The sequence below is a fragment of the Pelodiscus sinensis genome, chromosome 2 (assembly GCF_052426305.1).
Source record: "Pelodiscus sinensis isolate ZL-2025 chromosome 2, ASM5242630v1, whole genome shotgun sequence".
Classification (NCBI taxonomy): Eukaryota; Metazoa; Chordata; order Testudines; family Trionychidae; genus Pelodiscus; species Pelodiscus sinensis.
The window spans coordinates 258,558,697-258,574,170 of record NC_143053.1 but is presented as its reverse complement, the minus strand read 5'-3'; the positions used below and the strand labels follow the sequence as shown (position 1 = coordinate 258,574,170).

The 15,474-nt window shown below is 50.6% G+C and overlaps 1 protein-coding gene across 7 annotated transcripts in view; it reads left to right on the top strand.

Moving 5' to 3' along the window:
- Positions 1–15,474, top strand: part of KIF9 (kinesin family member 9) — a 54,266-nt gene that overhangs the window by 37,979 nt on the left and 813 nt on the right. For 6 of the 7 annotated variants that reach the window (XM_075922988.2, XM_075922986.2, XM_075922987.2 and 3 more), the window contains 2 exons: positions 1,712–1,827; positions 13,110–13,214. In XM_075922988.2, coding sequence (XP_075779103.2) covers positions 1,712–1,827; positions 13,110–13,214 — 221 coding nt within the window. Of the gene's footprint in view, positions 1–1,711; positions 1,828–2,981; positions 3,164–13,109; positions 13,215–15,474 lie in introns of all 7 variants that reach the window. The other variant, XR_012902148.2, reaches the window with a different exon arrangement.

Below are 15,474 nucleotides of genomic sequence, written 5' to 3'. Positions count from 1 at the left end.
GTCCGCTCAGGGCGAATTGCTCAGACTCAGGGCTCCTTACAGCCCCTGACTGGAGACCTTCCCAAATAGGCCACAAACCAGTCACGCCGACTGCTTCAGCTGCCAATCCGGTCAGCAGGAAGCCTCACGAGCAAAACCCCTCAGATACCCCAGCTCTCCCTGTGCCACAGTCAGCCCCAGGCCTGCACACAGGTGAGGGGTTATAGAACCCAATCTTACCCACCCCAGTCAGGTCCTCCCGGTCCCAGAAGACCAGCCACAGTTCTCAGTCAATCTATACTTTGGCTCTTACCCACAAGATCATGCTGGGCCAATCCTTTAGAATCTAAAATCTAAAGGTTTATTAATAAAAGAAAGAAAAGGTAGAGAGTAAGGTTGTTAAAGAAAATACATGACATGCACCAATCACTAAGTTCTGGATGCAGGCTCTCAGCAGAGATGTTACAAACTGCTAACTTAGAAGTCTCTGGTGTACATCCTATGCCAGGATGGGTCAGCAGTCCTTCCAGGCTCGCTGTCCCTTGCAAGGCTACATCTGGGATCAGTGGCAGAATTGAAGACAAGATGGAGACCGCCACATGGTCTTTTATAACCATTCCTGGTGTCTCCCGAGTGGAGCAGGTCACATGGTCAAGTGACCTTTCCTTGTGTCCCATATCAGCAGCCATGGTATTGGCTGGTGTGCAGGTTTCCAGACACATTCCTCAGGTGTGTATTGGGCACCTTGAGAGCCATTGGCCTTGGGGCCCTGCTAATTAGCATAGTCATTGACTGACCAATTGCTCTTTACAACAGGCAGGCCAGGCCCATTGCTCTGTCTCAAGTAGAGAACATTCCCAGTAGAAGCACAGAGCCCGTATTCATAACTCCACATACAGACACCACACAAGTACATGAGTAGCACACATACAGTCAGTAGAGCATAAGCATTCATTTGACACCTGACGTGGTCCCCTTTGTACAGACTTTGGGGCAACCCCCCCCCCCCCGGGGTGCAGCAGTGATCTGGCTGCTCCCCTTAAAACCCAGTAACGTGACAACCAGGGAATGAAGTCAGTGGTGTGCTAGTCCTGTCAGCAGCACCTAGCCAAACGCAGAGCCCTTCCTTCCTTCCGCCGTACTCTCCAGGCTATAAAACAAACACAGGCCATTCCTGGGGGATTACTGCGCTTCTCAGGGGGCAATTCCCTGGCATGGGCTGAGCATGCCAGAGGAGCGAGGCTATAGAGATCAGTGTCTAGGAAATGCGTATCATTACTAAGAACACGGGTTCAAACAGTGTTGCTCTGCCTGTTGTGCGTTCCCAGTTGCCATTATGGGATGGCGGGGGGGAGGGGCATGCTCATGGAGGCGAGGTCGGGCGGAAAACGTGCTGACTGCTTAGAACTGCCGCTTCCAAGTTTCCAAATGTCAGACTGAAAGACATTTTCCTCTCTAGCTCTGTGGAGAGCGACCTCTAGCAGACTCGCAGATTGTTCTCTGCTCGGCCCTTCTGGGCTGTTCTGTGCCTGCTTCCCATTCATAGGGGGAGGAAGACGACCAGCCCCTGCTGTATCTCAGCTGTGGTATGGCTCAGGTCACTGACTCGCGTACGCATTCAGACGGCCGTAGAGGTGCTTGTCTCGTCATCGTGCAGAGTGCCAGGAAGACAACAAGCCGGGCCCCCTTTATTACCACAGCCTGGCTTCCTGTCCCCCACTTTGTCTTACAGAATTTGAAATCTGGTACAACGAGTCCTTCCTTATCCCCGAGGAAGTGCAGGAAGCTCTAAAGCCCAGAGGCGCCATCAGGCCTGGAATGATTCCCATGAACAGAGTCCTGTGTCTGGTGAGTTGTGTCAGCGTCCTGTCTTCCCGGCTTGACAGCGTACCCACATCACAGGCCCGGCCAGAGCGTGGGAGAGGAGGGAGGTTTGCTGTTCTGGCCCTTCTTGGGGGCGGTGAGGTATAGCACTAAGATGCTAATCGGGGAAGCAGATGGCAGATATTGGCACCTGTCTTCTTTGTGTGGGATTGCTTATTTTTATTCACAGCCACGCTGACAAAACAGCTGTTGATCCAAGTGCCTGACGGTCTGCTTGGTGTCCACACCTGGCAAGTGGTCAAGAAGGCACAGGGAGGAACTGAGGGGTTCTTTCCAGTCTCCAACTAAATTAAGGACATAAGAACGACCATAGTGGGTCAGACCAAAGGTCCATTTAGCCCAGTGACCTGTCTGCCAACAGTGGCCAATGCCAGATGTCCCAGAGGGAGTGAACAGAGCAGGGAGTCATCAAGTGCCATCCATTCCCATCTTCTGACAGACAGAGGCTAGGAACTCCATCCCTTCCCATCCTGGCTGATAGTCGTTGACGGACCTGTCCTCCATGGATCTAGCTAGCTCTTTTTTGAACTCTGTTATAGTCTTGACCAGGGCTACTCAACTTTGGAAACCCCAGGGGCCACAATGATACTCACAGCACATGCCAAGGGCCACAACTTAAGTGTGGTTGCAGATATGTGCAAATATATATGCAAATATATGCAAATAGCTTCATTCACACAATGCCCCGGCCCTCCTAGCACCTCGTCCCTGGAGGCTAGAACTGTCGACACCCTGTACCCCCCTGTTCCAGCCAGCCCGTCCACTTGTGTTTTTCAGTGCTCACCCTGCCTGGGAGACTCCTCGCCGTTATGGAGCATGTTCCCAGTGGAGGTCATGTTCAAAGGATCCCATCCACGGGCCGCCTGTTGAGCCCGGCATACACCCAAACTGCACACTGGGCCGCCAACAAATGTTGAGTAGCCCTGGTCTTGACCCTCATGAGAGTCACTGGCGAGGAGTCATTTCATTTGGTGCCCCCTAAGTCTTGAATTGTCATGTTTCCACCTATTGGCCATTGCCACTTAGCCGGACATCAGCAGAGAGATGCAGTCCCTGCGCATGGGCAGTTCTGTCAGTTCTCATTCTCCAACCCTTTTTCTGTTTGTATTGCTCTCCAGGCTGTTTCTTTGTCTGAAGTGTGGGATTCAAGGCTGTGATCCTGTTTGACATTGACATGGGGCCTCCTCTGATCTCAGGGAAGCTCCAAACGCTTCCCAGTCTACAAACATACAGCACCGCTGAAATGCAGCCACCTCTGGGGTGTTCCATGACAGCTGAGACCCAACCAGTATTGGGACGGGTTGAGTTACTTTATATTACATGTTTGCATGATCCCTGTTTAACCCTTGCAGAGCCAGGCCACAGCTGGGGGATCTGGTGGGTTTACTTCTTTTAGAAAAAAGCTAGAGGGGGATTTGTTTGCCACCGAGAGCACCCTTGATTGAAAATAAGGCTCAGAGTCAAGCCTTGCTTCCCAAGCCACTCCAGAAAGCCACAGATTCAAGAGCAATCATGGTATGCGTGTCTCTCCCTCTGGAATGACTCCAGCTCCAGAGTGTAAAGAGCAGGTGTACACAGGGCAAATGAAAGAGGGCTGCTATTAAAATTAAACAATAGACAAATACTTATGCAAGGATCATGGGGGATTCAAAACAGGTGTTAACTCTGTCCAGAAGAAAGCAAAGGAGATGAAGGGATGACAGTGGATGAGAAGCTGGATATGAGACAACAGGGCGCCCTTGTAGCCAACAAGGTTAACAGCATATTAGGGTGCATTAGGAGGAGCGCTGCCGGCAGATCTAGAGAAGTGATTATTCCCTTTTATTCGGCTCTGGTGAGGCCACATCTGGAGTATTGCCTCCAATTCTGGCCCCCCACTATAGAAAGGATGTGGACGCATTGGAGAGGGTCCAGCGGAGGGCGACCAAAATGAAGAGGGGGCTGGAGCACATGACCTATGAGGAGAGGCTGAGGGATTTGGGCTTCTTTACTCTGCAAAAGAGAAGAGTGAGGGGGGATTTGAGAGCAGCCTTCAACTCCCTGAAGGGGGGTTCCAGAGAGGATGCAGAGAGGCTGTTCTCAGCGGTGGCAGGTGGCAGAACAAGGAGCAATGGTCTCAAGTTGCAGTGGGGGAGTCTAGGTTGGATATTAGGAAAAACTATTTCCCTAGGAGTGTGGTGAAGCGCTGGGCTGGGTTCCCTAGGGAGGGGGTGGAATCTCCATCCCTAGAGGTGTTTAAGTCTCGGCTTGACAAAGCCCTGGCGGGATGATTGAGTTGGGGTGGGTCCCCGGCTGCACCAATCACCCGTGGCCAGCTGGCTCTTAGCTCTAGCTGCAGAAGCTCGTGCAGTAAGCCACAGAGGTCCCAGGTTCGGTGTCGCCTGTTGGCATTACACATGCAGCTGAGAGTCGGCAGTTCAGAGGCCCTGGCTTCTTCTGTGCTGTTGTTTACCGTCTCTGAAAGCCCAGTCCACCAGGCACCTCCTTGAAGTGTCCATTCTACCGCTGGACTCCTTACGCGGAATCCCAACCTTTCCCCACGTTGGCTTCCTGAGCGGTTTCCACCCCGGATCCTCCTTTAGATTCGAGCCCCAAAGGTGCAGAAATCGTGCAGCTCCCTCGCACTTTTGATGTGGTGAGTTTACATCCGGAGGAGGCCCCTGTCAATCCAGCCCAGCGTGCAGCTGCTTTGCTTTCCCTGCCCAGCAAGTCCCAGCTCTCTCGCTGTGGGAACACCGCCCGGCCTGCCGCCCTCGGTTTGCATTGGTGGATTTGATCTTTCCTTCCGACTTGGAGCCATTTTCCATTTTGCCCATATTGAATCTTAATTGAATGCTTCCGACCCCTTGCTGCAAGGTAGCCGTCTCCTACGGCTGCCTGCCCTGTAGCGCCCCCTTCTGGACAAGCATGCTTCTGCAGCACCCCATGGGCCTGTCTTCCCCTACAGCCTGGGCTTCTAAACCCCATGACACCCACAGCCTCTCACCCTTCCTGTTCTCCCCTGGAGACAAGCTTCATCCCTAGCCCACGATTCAAACACAGGCCTTAATACTATAGGTCCCGCCACCTTGACTCAGCTGTGGACTTTTCAGGGTTCCGGCAAGTGGCTTCTCTAGCCCACAACTCAGGGTGCTTCTGACCAGGCTCATTATTTCCCCTCTCCCCAAAACCTTTCCCTACCCTTGTCCCTGGAAGGCTCACCCCGGCTGCTGTCTCCCTCTTGAAAAGGCCCAGCTGCTTTTCCTTAAGCTCAGCTGAGCAGCTGGCTTCCCGGCCCCTCTTAAAGAGCCACGCACCCACGGATGGTCACGCTGTAGATTTAAGTCCATTGCCCACTGTGATAGACCGGGCCGGGTCTGGGCACAGCTGAGGGTGTCCGCTCAGGGCGAATTGCTCAAACTCGGGGCTCCTTACAACCCCAGACTGGAGACCCTCCCAAACAGGCCACAGACCAGTTCCACAGAGCGCTTCAGCTGCCTGCCTGGCCAGCCAGAAGCCTCACAAGCAAAACCCCTCCGACACCCCAGCAATATCCGTGCCCCAGATGGCCCCGGGCCTCATACATAGGTGAGGGGTTTTAGAGCCCAATCTCACCTTCCCCGAACAAGTTCTGTCCAGTTCCAAGAAACCAGCCACAGATCCCAGGTCAATTTACACTCTGGATCTTACCCACAAGATCACGCTGAGCCAATCCTTTAGAATCTAATATCTAAAGGTTTATTACTACCAGAAAGAAAAGCGCCAGAGTAAGGTTGTTAAAGTACCATACATTACATGCATCGAATCTCCCAGTTCTCGATGCAGGCTGGCAGCAGAGATGTTATAACTGCTGGCTTAAAAGTCTGTGGTGTACATCCTACGTCAGGATGGCGCCACAGTTCTTTCCGGCTCCTCGATCCCTGCACTCTTGCCTCTGGGATGAAGTGCTGAGCTGAGCCCCAAGATGGAGTCAGCCACATGGCCTATTTATATCCCCTCCTGGCTTCTTCCAAGCTGGAGAGAGTCACATGGTCAGTGGCCAGGTTTGTCTTTGGCCTTCAGAGATCCATTGTTCCCGGGAGCTTTGCTCATTAGCATGTCTATTGCCTGAGCATTCCTTGTCTATTGCTCAGCAGTGATCTGCCTGCTCCCCTCAAAATCCAGTAACACGACACCCACGTTCTGGCCCCTCCCGTCTCATATTGTCCATGAACTTGACTGCCATGTTCATTAAAAGACTCAGAATATGCCCGAGGGGACTCACTGGAGCCCACCATCCAACCCAACACCAATACACAATCCCTGTCAGATTGAAGCAAGCTGGGTCTCTTTCCAGTGCACGTTTCTCTTCACGGTCCTGATGCTCTCCATGCGGGAGAAGTGGTAGGAGGAGAGCTTAGAAGAGGGGCACTGAAGGAGAGCGCTCTGCAGAGAGATGCGTAGGTGGATGTCTGTCCACCGGCTCCAGTGAGTCAAAACCCACCGGGCAGAGGTGACCTTAGACTCTGGACCCTGCCAATTAGTCCTTCTCCTGCTCTGAGAAGCCCCATGTGGTTCTTCCAGCCGGTGGTGGCGAAAAGGCTGTCTAGGATGGAGCTATCGAGAGAGCACGGCTGTGGGGAGAGGCGGGGTCGGTCCTTGCCTATGCCTGCTGGCCATTAGAGAAACGATGGAACCTCCTGTCAGAGTCTAGATGCTGACAGACAGGCCACTTGTAAACTGCCCAGGATTCCTGGCGTACCCCAGGCACCGAAAAGGGGAGAGTTCTCTCCTGTCCTTGTCTTTCTAACCTCTGATTTGGCCCCCAAGGTCACACTGAGTGAAGTAGCCCAGGAGATGGGAAGGGCCTACCTTGCCCCGAACTGATAAGCGAATCAGCTCTTCCATTTGCATTGGCATCCTCCTCTCTAATCCTTCCTTGCTCATACAGGCTGAACCTCTCTGGTGCCGGACCAGAGAGTGCCGGACTATCTGTGAGTTTAGTTAGGTGGGTTCCCACTTATTATGGACATGGCCAAGTTCCCGCCGTCCCATAAAGTTTACAGCTGCCAGGCCTGGCTCTCAGTGCTCTGTGCTGTTCCTTAGCTCTAACTGACCCCTAGATGTCTTCTCAGAGCCCAGCCAGCCGGGGCAGTGTTGGGCATGCTGCTAGACAATGTTGACCTCCTGTGGTCTGGCAAATTCTCTGGTTCGGCACCGGCCAGGTCCCAAGGTGCTGGACTAGAGAGGTTCAGCCTGTATAGGATTGGTGTCATGGGGCGCATTCACTAGCAGAGCGCCCCCTGAAGTCAGAGCACAGCATGGCAGACATTTCGCCCCCCCTCCCCCCGTTTTGACAGCTGGTCTGTTTCTGCAGCTGTCCCGGGTCACTCAGCCCTCTGGCCAGCTCACGTACAGCTCCAGCCCTTTCCAGGGTCACCAAAATCCCACTAAAGAATCCAATTCAATGTCCCCAAAGTGACGTGTCCACTTCTCTGGGGCTCTGGCGCATTTCCCTGCCCTACACCCTCCTGGCAGTGTCTGAGGCTGAGCACAGCTTCTTGGGCCCCTCCCCAGAGGGCCTGCTCCGTACCAGGCTTCCCTGCCCTCCTTAGGAACTCTGGTGACTTCTCCCAGATTCTCTCAACCTCTGTCTCAGGGCTTCCCACACTGCTCCCTGTGGCTCTATCACTGGCTACGTCTAGACTGGCATGATTTTCCAGAAATGCTTTTAACGGAAAAGTTTTCCGTTAAAAGCATTTTCGGAAAAGAGTGTCTAGATTGGCACGGACGCTTTTCCGCAAAAGCACGTTTTGCGGAAAAACGTCCGTGGCCAATCTAGATGCACTTTTGCACAAAAAAGCCCCAATCACCATTTTTGCGATCGGGGCTTTTTTGCGCAAAACAAATCTGAGCTGTCTACACTGGCCCTTTTGTGCAAAAGTTTTGCACAAAAGGGACTTTTGCCAGAACGGGAGCAGCATAGTATTTCTGCAAGAAGCACTGATTTCAGACAGTAGGAGGTCAGTGCTTTTGCGGAAATTCAAGCAGCCAGGGTAGACAGCTGGCAAGTTTTTCTGGAAAAGCGGCTGATTTTCCGGAAAAACTGGCCAGTCTAGACACAGCCACTGTGTTTCCTTGGGTTCGCCATGCTTACACCTGGCCCTTTTGACCTGCTCCTCAGGCTGGGCTGCAGCAGAAGTGGGGCTGGCCCCAGTTCCCTCCAAAGGAGCCAGTCACCCTGGGCACGTCTACTCTACAGGGCAGAAGTCGAATTAGGATACACAACTTCAGCTACATCAGCTGCACAGCTGCAGTCAAAATAGCTTCACTCAGCTTTAGGCACTGTCCATACAGCAGGAAGCCAAAGGAGGAACACTCTTCCTCCGACTTCCCTTACTCCTCGTGAAATGGGGGTGTCATAATCAGGAATGCTGACCAGCACCTGGTGACTAAGGGGTTAACTAATGTCCTCTGCACCTAGCCAGGTATCATAGAATCATAGAATTATAGGACTGGAAGGGACCTCGAGAGGTCATCGAGTCCAGCCCCCACCCTCAAGGCAGGACCAAGCTCCATCTACACCATCCCTGACAGATGTCTATCTAACCTGTTCTTAAATATCTCCAGAGAAGGAGATTCCACCACCTCCCTTGGCAATTTATTCCAATATTTGACCACCCTGACAGTTAGGAATTTTTTCCTAATGTCCAATCTAAACCTCCCCTGCTGCACTTTAAGCCCATTACTCCTTGTCCTGTCCTCAGAAACCAAGAGGAACAAATTTTTTCCTTCCTCCTTGTGACACCCTTTTAGATATTTGAAAACCGCTATCATGTCCCCCCTTAATCTTCTTTTTTCCAAACTAAACAAGCCCAGTTCATGAAGCCTGGCTTCATAGGTCATGTTCTCTAGACCTTTAATCATTCTTGTCGCTCTTCTCTGTACCCTTTCCAATTTCTCCACATCTTTCTTGAAATGTGGCGCCCAGAACTGGACACAGTACTCCAGCTGAGGCCTAACTAGTGCAGAGTAGAGCGGCAGAATGACTTCACGAGTTTTGCTTACAACACACCTGTTGATACAACCTAGAATCATATTTGCTTTTTTTGCAACAGCATCACACTGTTGACTCATATTCAACTTGTGGTCCACTATGACCCCTAGACCCCTTTCCGCCATGCTCCTTCCTAGACAGTCGCTTCCCATCTTGTATGTATGGAACTGATTGTTCCTTCCTAAGTGGAGCACTTTGCATTTCTCTTTATTAAACCTCATCCTGTTTACCTCTGACCATTTCTCTAACTTGCTAAGGTCATTTTGAATTATGTCCCTATCCTCCAAAGAAGTTGCAACCCCACCCAGTTTGGTATCATCTGCAAACTTAATAAGCGTACTCTCTATCCCAATATCTACATCATTGATGAAGATATTGAACAGTACGGGTCCCAAAACAGACCCTTGCGGAACTCCACTTGTTATCCCTTTCCAGCAGGATTTAGCACCGTTAACAACAACTCTCTGACTACGGTTATCCAGCCAATTATGCACCCACCTTATCGTGGCCCTATCTAAGTTATATTTGCCTAGTTTATCAATAAGAATATCATGCGAGATCGTATCAAATGCCTTACTAAAGTCTAGGTGTATGACATCCACCGCTTCTCCCTTATCCACAAGGCTCGTTATCCTATCAAAGAAAGCTATCAGATTAGTTTGGCATGACTTGTTCTTCACAAACCCATGCTGGCTATTCCCTATCACTTTATTACCTTCCAAGTGTTTGCATATGATTTCCTTAATTACCTGCTCCATTATCTTCCCTGGGACAGACGTTAAACTGACCGGTCTGTAGTTTCCTGGGTTGTTCTTATTCCCCTTTTTATAGATGGGCACAATATTTGCCCTTTTCCAGTCTTCTGGAATCTCCCCTGTCTGCCATGATTTTTCAAAGATCATAGCTAAAGGCTCAGATACCTCCTCTATCAGCTCCTTGAGTATCCTGGGATGCATTTCATCAGGACCTGGTGACTTGCTGACATCTAACTTTCCTAAGTGATTTTTAACTTGTTCTTTGTGTATCCTATCTTCTAAACTTACCCTCTCTCTGCTTGTATTCACTACGTTAGGCACACCTCCAGACTTCTCGGTGAAGACCGAAACAAAGAAGTCATTGAGCATCTCTGCCATTTCCAAGTTTCCTGTTACTGCTTCTCCCTCCTCACTAAGCAGTGGGCCTACCCTGTCCTTGGTCTTCCTCTTGCTTTTAATGTATTTATAAAAGGTCTTCTTGTTTCCCTTAATGCCTGTAGCTAGTTTGATCTCATTTTGTGCCTTTGCCTTTCTAATCTTGCCCCTGCATTCCCGTGTTGCTTGCTTATATTCATCCTTTGTTATTTGTCCTACTTTCTATTTTTTATATGACTCCTTTTTTATTTTGAGATCATGCAAGATCTCCTTGTTAAGCCAAGCTGGTCTTTTGCCATATTTTCTATCTTTCCTACACAGCGGAATTGTTTGCTTTTGGGCCCTTAACAACGTCCCTTTGAAATACTTCCAACTCTCCTCAGTTGTTTTTCCCTTCAGTCTTGCTTCCCATGGGACCTTACCTACAAGTTCTCTGAGCTTATCAAAATCTGCCTTCCTGAAATCCATTACCTCAATTGTGCTGGTCTCCCTTCTACCTTTCCTTAAGATCATGAACTCTATTATTTCATGATCACTGTCTCCCATATTGTCTTCCACTTTCAAGTTCTCAACTAGTTCCTCCCTATTTGTTAAAATCAAATCCAGAACAGCTTCTCCTCTAGTAGCTTTTTCAACCTTCTGAAACAGAAAGTTGTCTCCAATGCAGTCCAGAAACTTATTGGATAGCCTGTGCCCCGCTGTGTTAGTTTCCCAACATATGTCTGGATAGTTGAAGTCCCCCATCACCACCAAATCTTGGGCTTTGGATAGTTTTGTTAATTGTTTAAAAAAGGCCTCATCCACCTCTTTCACCTGGCTAGGTGGCCTGTAGTAGACTCCTAGCATGACATCACCCTCATTTTTTACCCCTTTTAGCTTAACCCAGAGACTGTCTACACAGCTATCACCTATGTTCATCTCCACTTCAGTCCAAGTGTGTACATTTTTAATATACAAGGCAACCCCTCCTCCCTTTTTTCCCTGTCTGTCCTTCCTGAGCAAGCCGTACCCTTCCATACCAACATTCCAATCGTGCGTCCCATCCCACCAGGTTTCTGTAATACCAATGATATCAAAGTTGTATTTATTTGTTAGCAATTCCAGTTCTTCCTGCTTATTACCCATACTTCTCGCATTTGTATATAGGCATCTAAGATACTGATTTGATCTTGCCTCCCTGTTGTGCCCTGACCCTCCTTTCTCCTTGCCATTATAGGCCGTAGTCCCCCCCATTTCCAACCCATCTCCCAGTCCCGCACATTCAGCACTTACCTGTGGGCTTTGCTCACCTGTCCCCGTCGAACCTAGTTTAAAACCCTCCTCACAAGGTTAGCCAGTCTGTGTCCAAACAAGGCCTTCCCGCTCCTGGAAAGGTGAACTCCATCTCTGCCAAGCAGTCCTTCCTGGAAGAGCACCCCGTGGTCAAGGAAGCCGAAGCCCTCCTGGCGACACCATCCTCGCAGCCAGGCATTCACCTCCAGGATGCACCTCTCTCTGCCCGGGCCCCTACCTCTGACAGGAAGGATCGAAGAGAATACCACCTGTGCCCCAAACTCCCTCACCTGTACTCCCAAAGCCCTGTAGTCACGCTTGATCCGCTCAGTGTCACACCTGGCAGTATCATTTGTGCCCACATGGATGAGTAGCATGGGGTAGTAGTCAGAGGGCCGAATAATCCTCGACGATGCCTCCGTAACATCTCGGATACGGGCCCCTGGCAGACAGCATACCTCTCGAGATGAACTGTCAGGGCGACAGACTCAGGGTGGTCAGCCAGCAACAATGCGGGTAGGAATTTCAAACTGGAAGAGAGGGGTTTTCCTCTCTGTTCTTTGTCTGAGGCAGAGCGGTTTCTCCCACATATTAAGGAAGATGGGAGACACTGCTCCCTCCCAGAACGGACTTCTTACAAGGTGTAAGTAGCGAATAGTTTAGCTAGTCCGTCAGGATTGATTGTTTTCCTTGGTTGGGGATGTGGAAATAATGTCTGAGCTTGTTACTTGGGTTTTTTTTTTTTTACCTTTTTGTAACTAAGCTCTCCCTGAGTATCTATATCAGTTGGTGGCTCTTCCCATCTAGCCACTTTACTAAGCTTGCAACTGTAGTTTTGTGTTGATAATAAAGGATTGTTTTCTTCCTTAACCAGGATTGGTTGATTGATGTGTCCTTACAAGGGCAGAGTCCATTGTTGTCTGTGGAGTCCCTCTGTTTTTCCCAACTCCAAGCAATGGAGGTTGGGGTAGGGGGAGAGATTGACCTTCGGGAGGGGCTTTCCCAAGTGATCGCTTCACTGGGCTTCTTGGAATTACTTGCGTGGTGGCAACGGATTCCCCAAAATCTGGGTTTTTAGGATTTGGGGAGGAAGTTTTTTCTTACCAGAGCCTGTAAAGGCAAGATCTTGAGCGCTCTTATGGGCCCCCAACTTCTGCATTCGTCATGCCAGAGCGGGGAACAGCTTTGACAGAGGGTTACAGAACTCGGAGTAAGAAATCCTTCAGCTTGGCATTATTTCAAAATAAGGGCTTGCGATGTAGATGCGCACTTTGTTATTTCGGATTAATGGCTTGCAGTGTAGACGTGCACTTTGTTATTTCGGATTAATGGCTTGCAGTATAGACGTGCACTTTGTTATTTCAGAATAACGCTGCAGTGTAGACACGCACTTTGTTATTTCGGATTAATGGCTTGCAGTGTAGACATGCACTTTGTTATTTCGGATTAATGGCTTGCAGTGTAGACGTGCACTTTGTTATTTCGGATTAATGGCTTGCAGTATAGACATGCACTTTGTTATTTCAGAATAACGCTGCAGTGTAGACACGCACTTTGTTATTTAGGATTAATGGCTTGCAGTGTAGACATGCACTTTGTTATTTCGGATTAATGGCTTGCAGTGTAGACGCGCACTGTGTTATTTCTGAATAACGCTGCAGTGTAGACACGCACTTTGTTATTTCAGATTAATGGCTTGCAATGTAGATGCCACTTTGTTATTTTGGATTAACGACTTGCAGTGTAGACGCGCACTGTGTTATTTCGGAATAGCGCTGCAGTGTAGACGTGTCCCTGGTGACAGCTGGCTTCTCTCCTTCCCCTCCCAGGATGAAGATGAGCAGGAGCGGTTTGACCGGCTGCAGGGGGAGGTCCTGCCATCCTGTCCAGATTCCACCGCCTTCTACAATGCCAAAATGAAGACTGATCAGAAGGTAGGGTGAATCTGTGCGCAGCCGCAAGGTCCGCAAGTGGGTTTGTCAGCATCTGCCAGGGGTGCAACCCCGTTGCTGGACTTTTCCTTTGTGGGTAAACGCCCTGTGTGCAGGGTGGGGCACTGGCAGGACCCTGGAAAAGTAGCCCCCGTTCAGTGCTGCAGCACACTGAGCAGGTTGCAGCCCGTTCACTGCCCCCTCTCCAATCCCAGGGGCTGGCGTGTGGCGGCCACATGCCCCGGGATGAACTCGGACCGTCTTCAGGCACTTAGCACTTGACTTTAGGGGCCAGAGCGTAAGTCGGTGTAAATGACACTGAGGCTAGGGGCGCTGCACTGACTTACCCAGCTGAGGATCCAGCCAGTGTCGCTTGGCTTGCTTTGGCACTTCTGCGGAGGTGTGGGGCAGGGTCTCATAATAAAGAGCCAACAGGACTACCTATGGCCTGGAGGGTGCTGGGAGCGCCAGGCAGTAGGGTGCCACTGGCAGGTTACTGTGGAGGACGATTCTTACTGTGATGTTTAACAAAGCCCGTGAAAGTCTTGCTGCTCTCTGGCTCGGCCCGGAAATTCTCATTTCATTTCTGTGCTGGGGAGCAACCAGGAAACCAAGCCTATGTCTAGACTGCAGACTTCTTTCGGAAGAAGCTTTTTTCGGAAGAGATCTTCCAAAAACGTCTTCCGAAAGAGAGCGTCCACACTGCCAAAGCACATCGAAAACGCGATCTGCTTTTTCAAAGGAGAGCATGCTCACTGAATGGACGCTCCCGCATTTCAGCTGGGATTGCTATGGACGGAGTGGCCACTGTGACGTAGTGGGGGTACTTGCTGGGCTGTGGTGACCCCTGCTGTCTGGAGCAAGACCCAGCAGGGAAAACCTCACTATGCAAAGGTAATGCCAAACTTGTTGAACCAGTGGCCAGACACCCCCCATGGAGAGGAACAAAGGAAGGTGGAATGCTGCCCTGACTGGGGGGCAGGGCTGGAAGGGATTTTAGTTAGTTACTGTCTGGGAGCATGGAGGAGAGCCTAGGGAAAGAGTCTGGAGTTTAGGGGCCCAGTCTCCCCCATCTCAAGGGGGCCTGAGGCATCCTAGCCCTGCTCTGTGACCAGACTACATCTGTATCCTGGAGAGGCAATAAACTTCCTCTAGTCCACCGGCTGGTGCAGTCTGTTTGTGCCATTTCGGGGTGCAGGAGACGGGGGACCCCAACGCGCCGTCACAGGCCGCCAGGGCACCGGTGCTTTTTCCTCTTTCCTCTTCTTCCGAAAGAACTCCCTCTTCCCCGTCCACACACGCCTTTTTGCGAAAGAGCTCTCTCAGAAACAGGCTGCTTCTTTGTAGAATGAGGATTGCCAATGTCAGAAAACCCCTCTCTTCTTTCCATTTTCTTTTGGAAGAATGTGATTGCAGTGTGGATGTTCCTCAAGTTTTGTCGGAAAAACGGCCTTTTTTCTGACAAAACTCTGTCGTGTAGACATACCCCAGGTGTAAACCCAGTGCCTGGCAAAATCCAGTGGGGCACACCCGACAGTGCCAGCTGTCTGATTTCGGGCAGGTGTTCTCACCAGGGTAGCACAGACCGTGGGGGCAAACCTGTGGAACTCCTTGCCAGAGGAGGCTGTGAAGGCTAGGACTATAACAGAGTTTAAAGAGAAGCTAGATAAATTCATGGAGGTTAGGTCCATAAAAGGCTATTAGCCAGGGGATAAAATGGTGTCCTTGGCCTCTGTTTGTCAGAGGCTGGAGAGAGATGGCAGGAGACAAATCACTTGATCATTGTCTTCGGTCCACCCCCTCTGTGGCACCTGGTGCTGGCCACTGTCGGCAGACAGGATACTGGGCTAGATGGACCTTTGGTCTGACCCAGTGCGGCCGTTCTTATGTTCTTATGAAGAATCTGGGCTCTGTGACCAGATCCACCCGCTCAATATTGCAGTGAAGACGCGCAGTACGAGGGGTTTAAAACTGTCACTAGCATAGCCTGGGGGATTGGCTCCCATCAGATCTCTCTGACGCCAAGAGCTGAGCGGAATAAGACTGGACATCGATACTGGCAGTTGTGACAGGGCGGCCGGCCCCTCTGAGACTGACACAGGGACGGTGCCGGGTGGCCAGAAGCAGCAGGATTGAAAGGATCCGAGGGGGTTCAGAGCTAGAAAGGGAATTGCAGGGACAGGTCTCATGCGGGGAGTCGGGGCTGGGTGAAATAACCCTCCTCAAAGGTTTGCTTTTCCTTCAGGGGGTGGGAACGAAACCA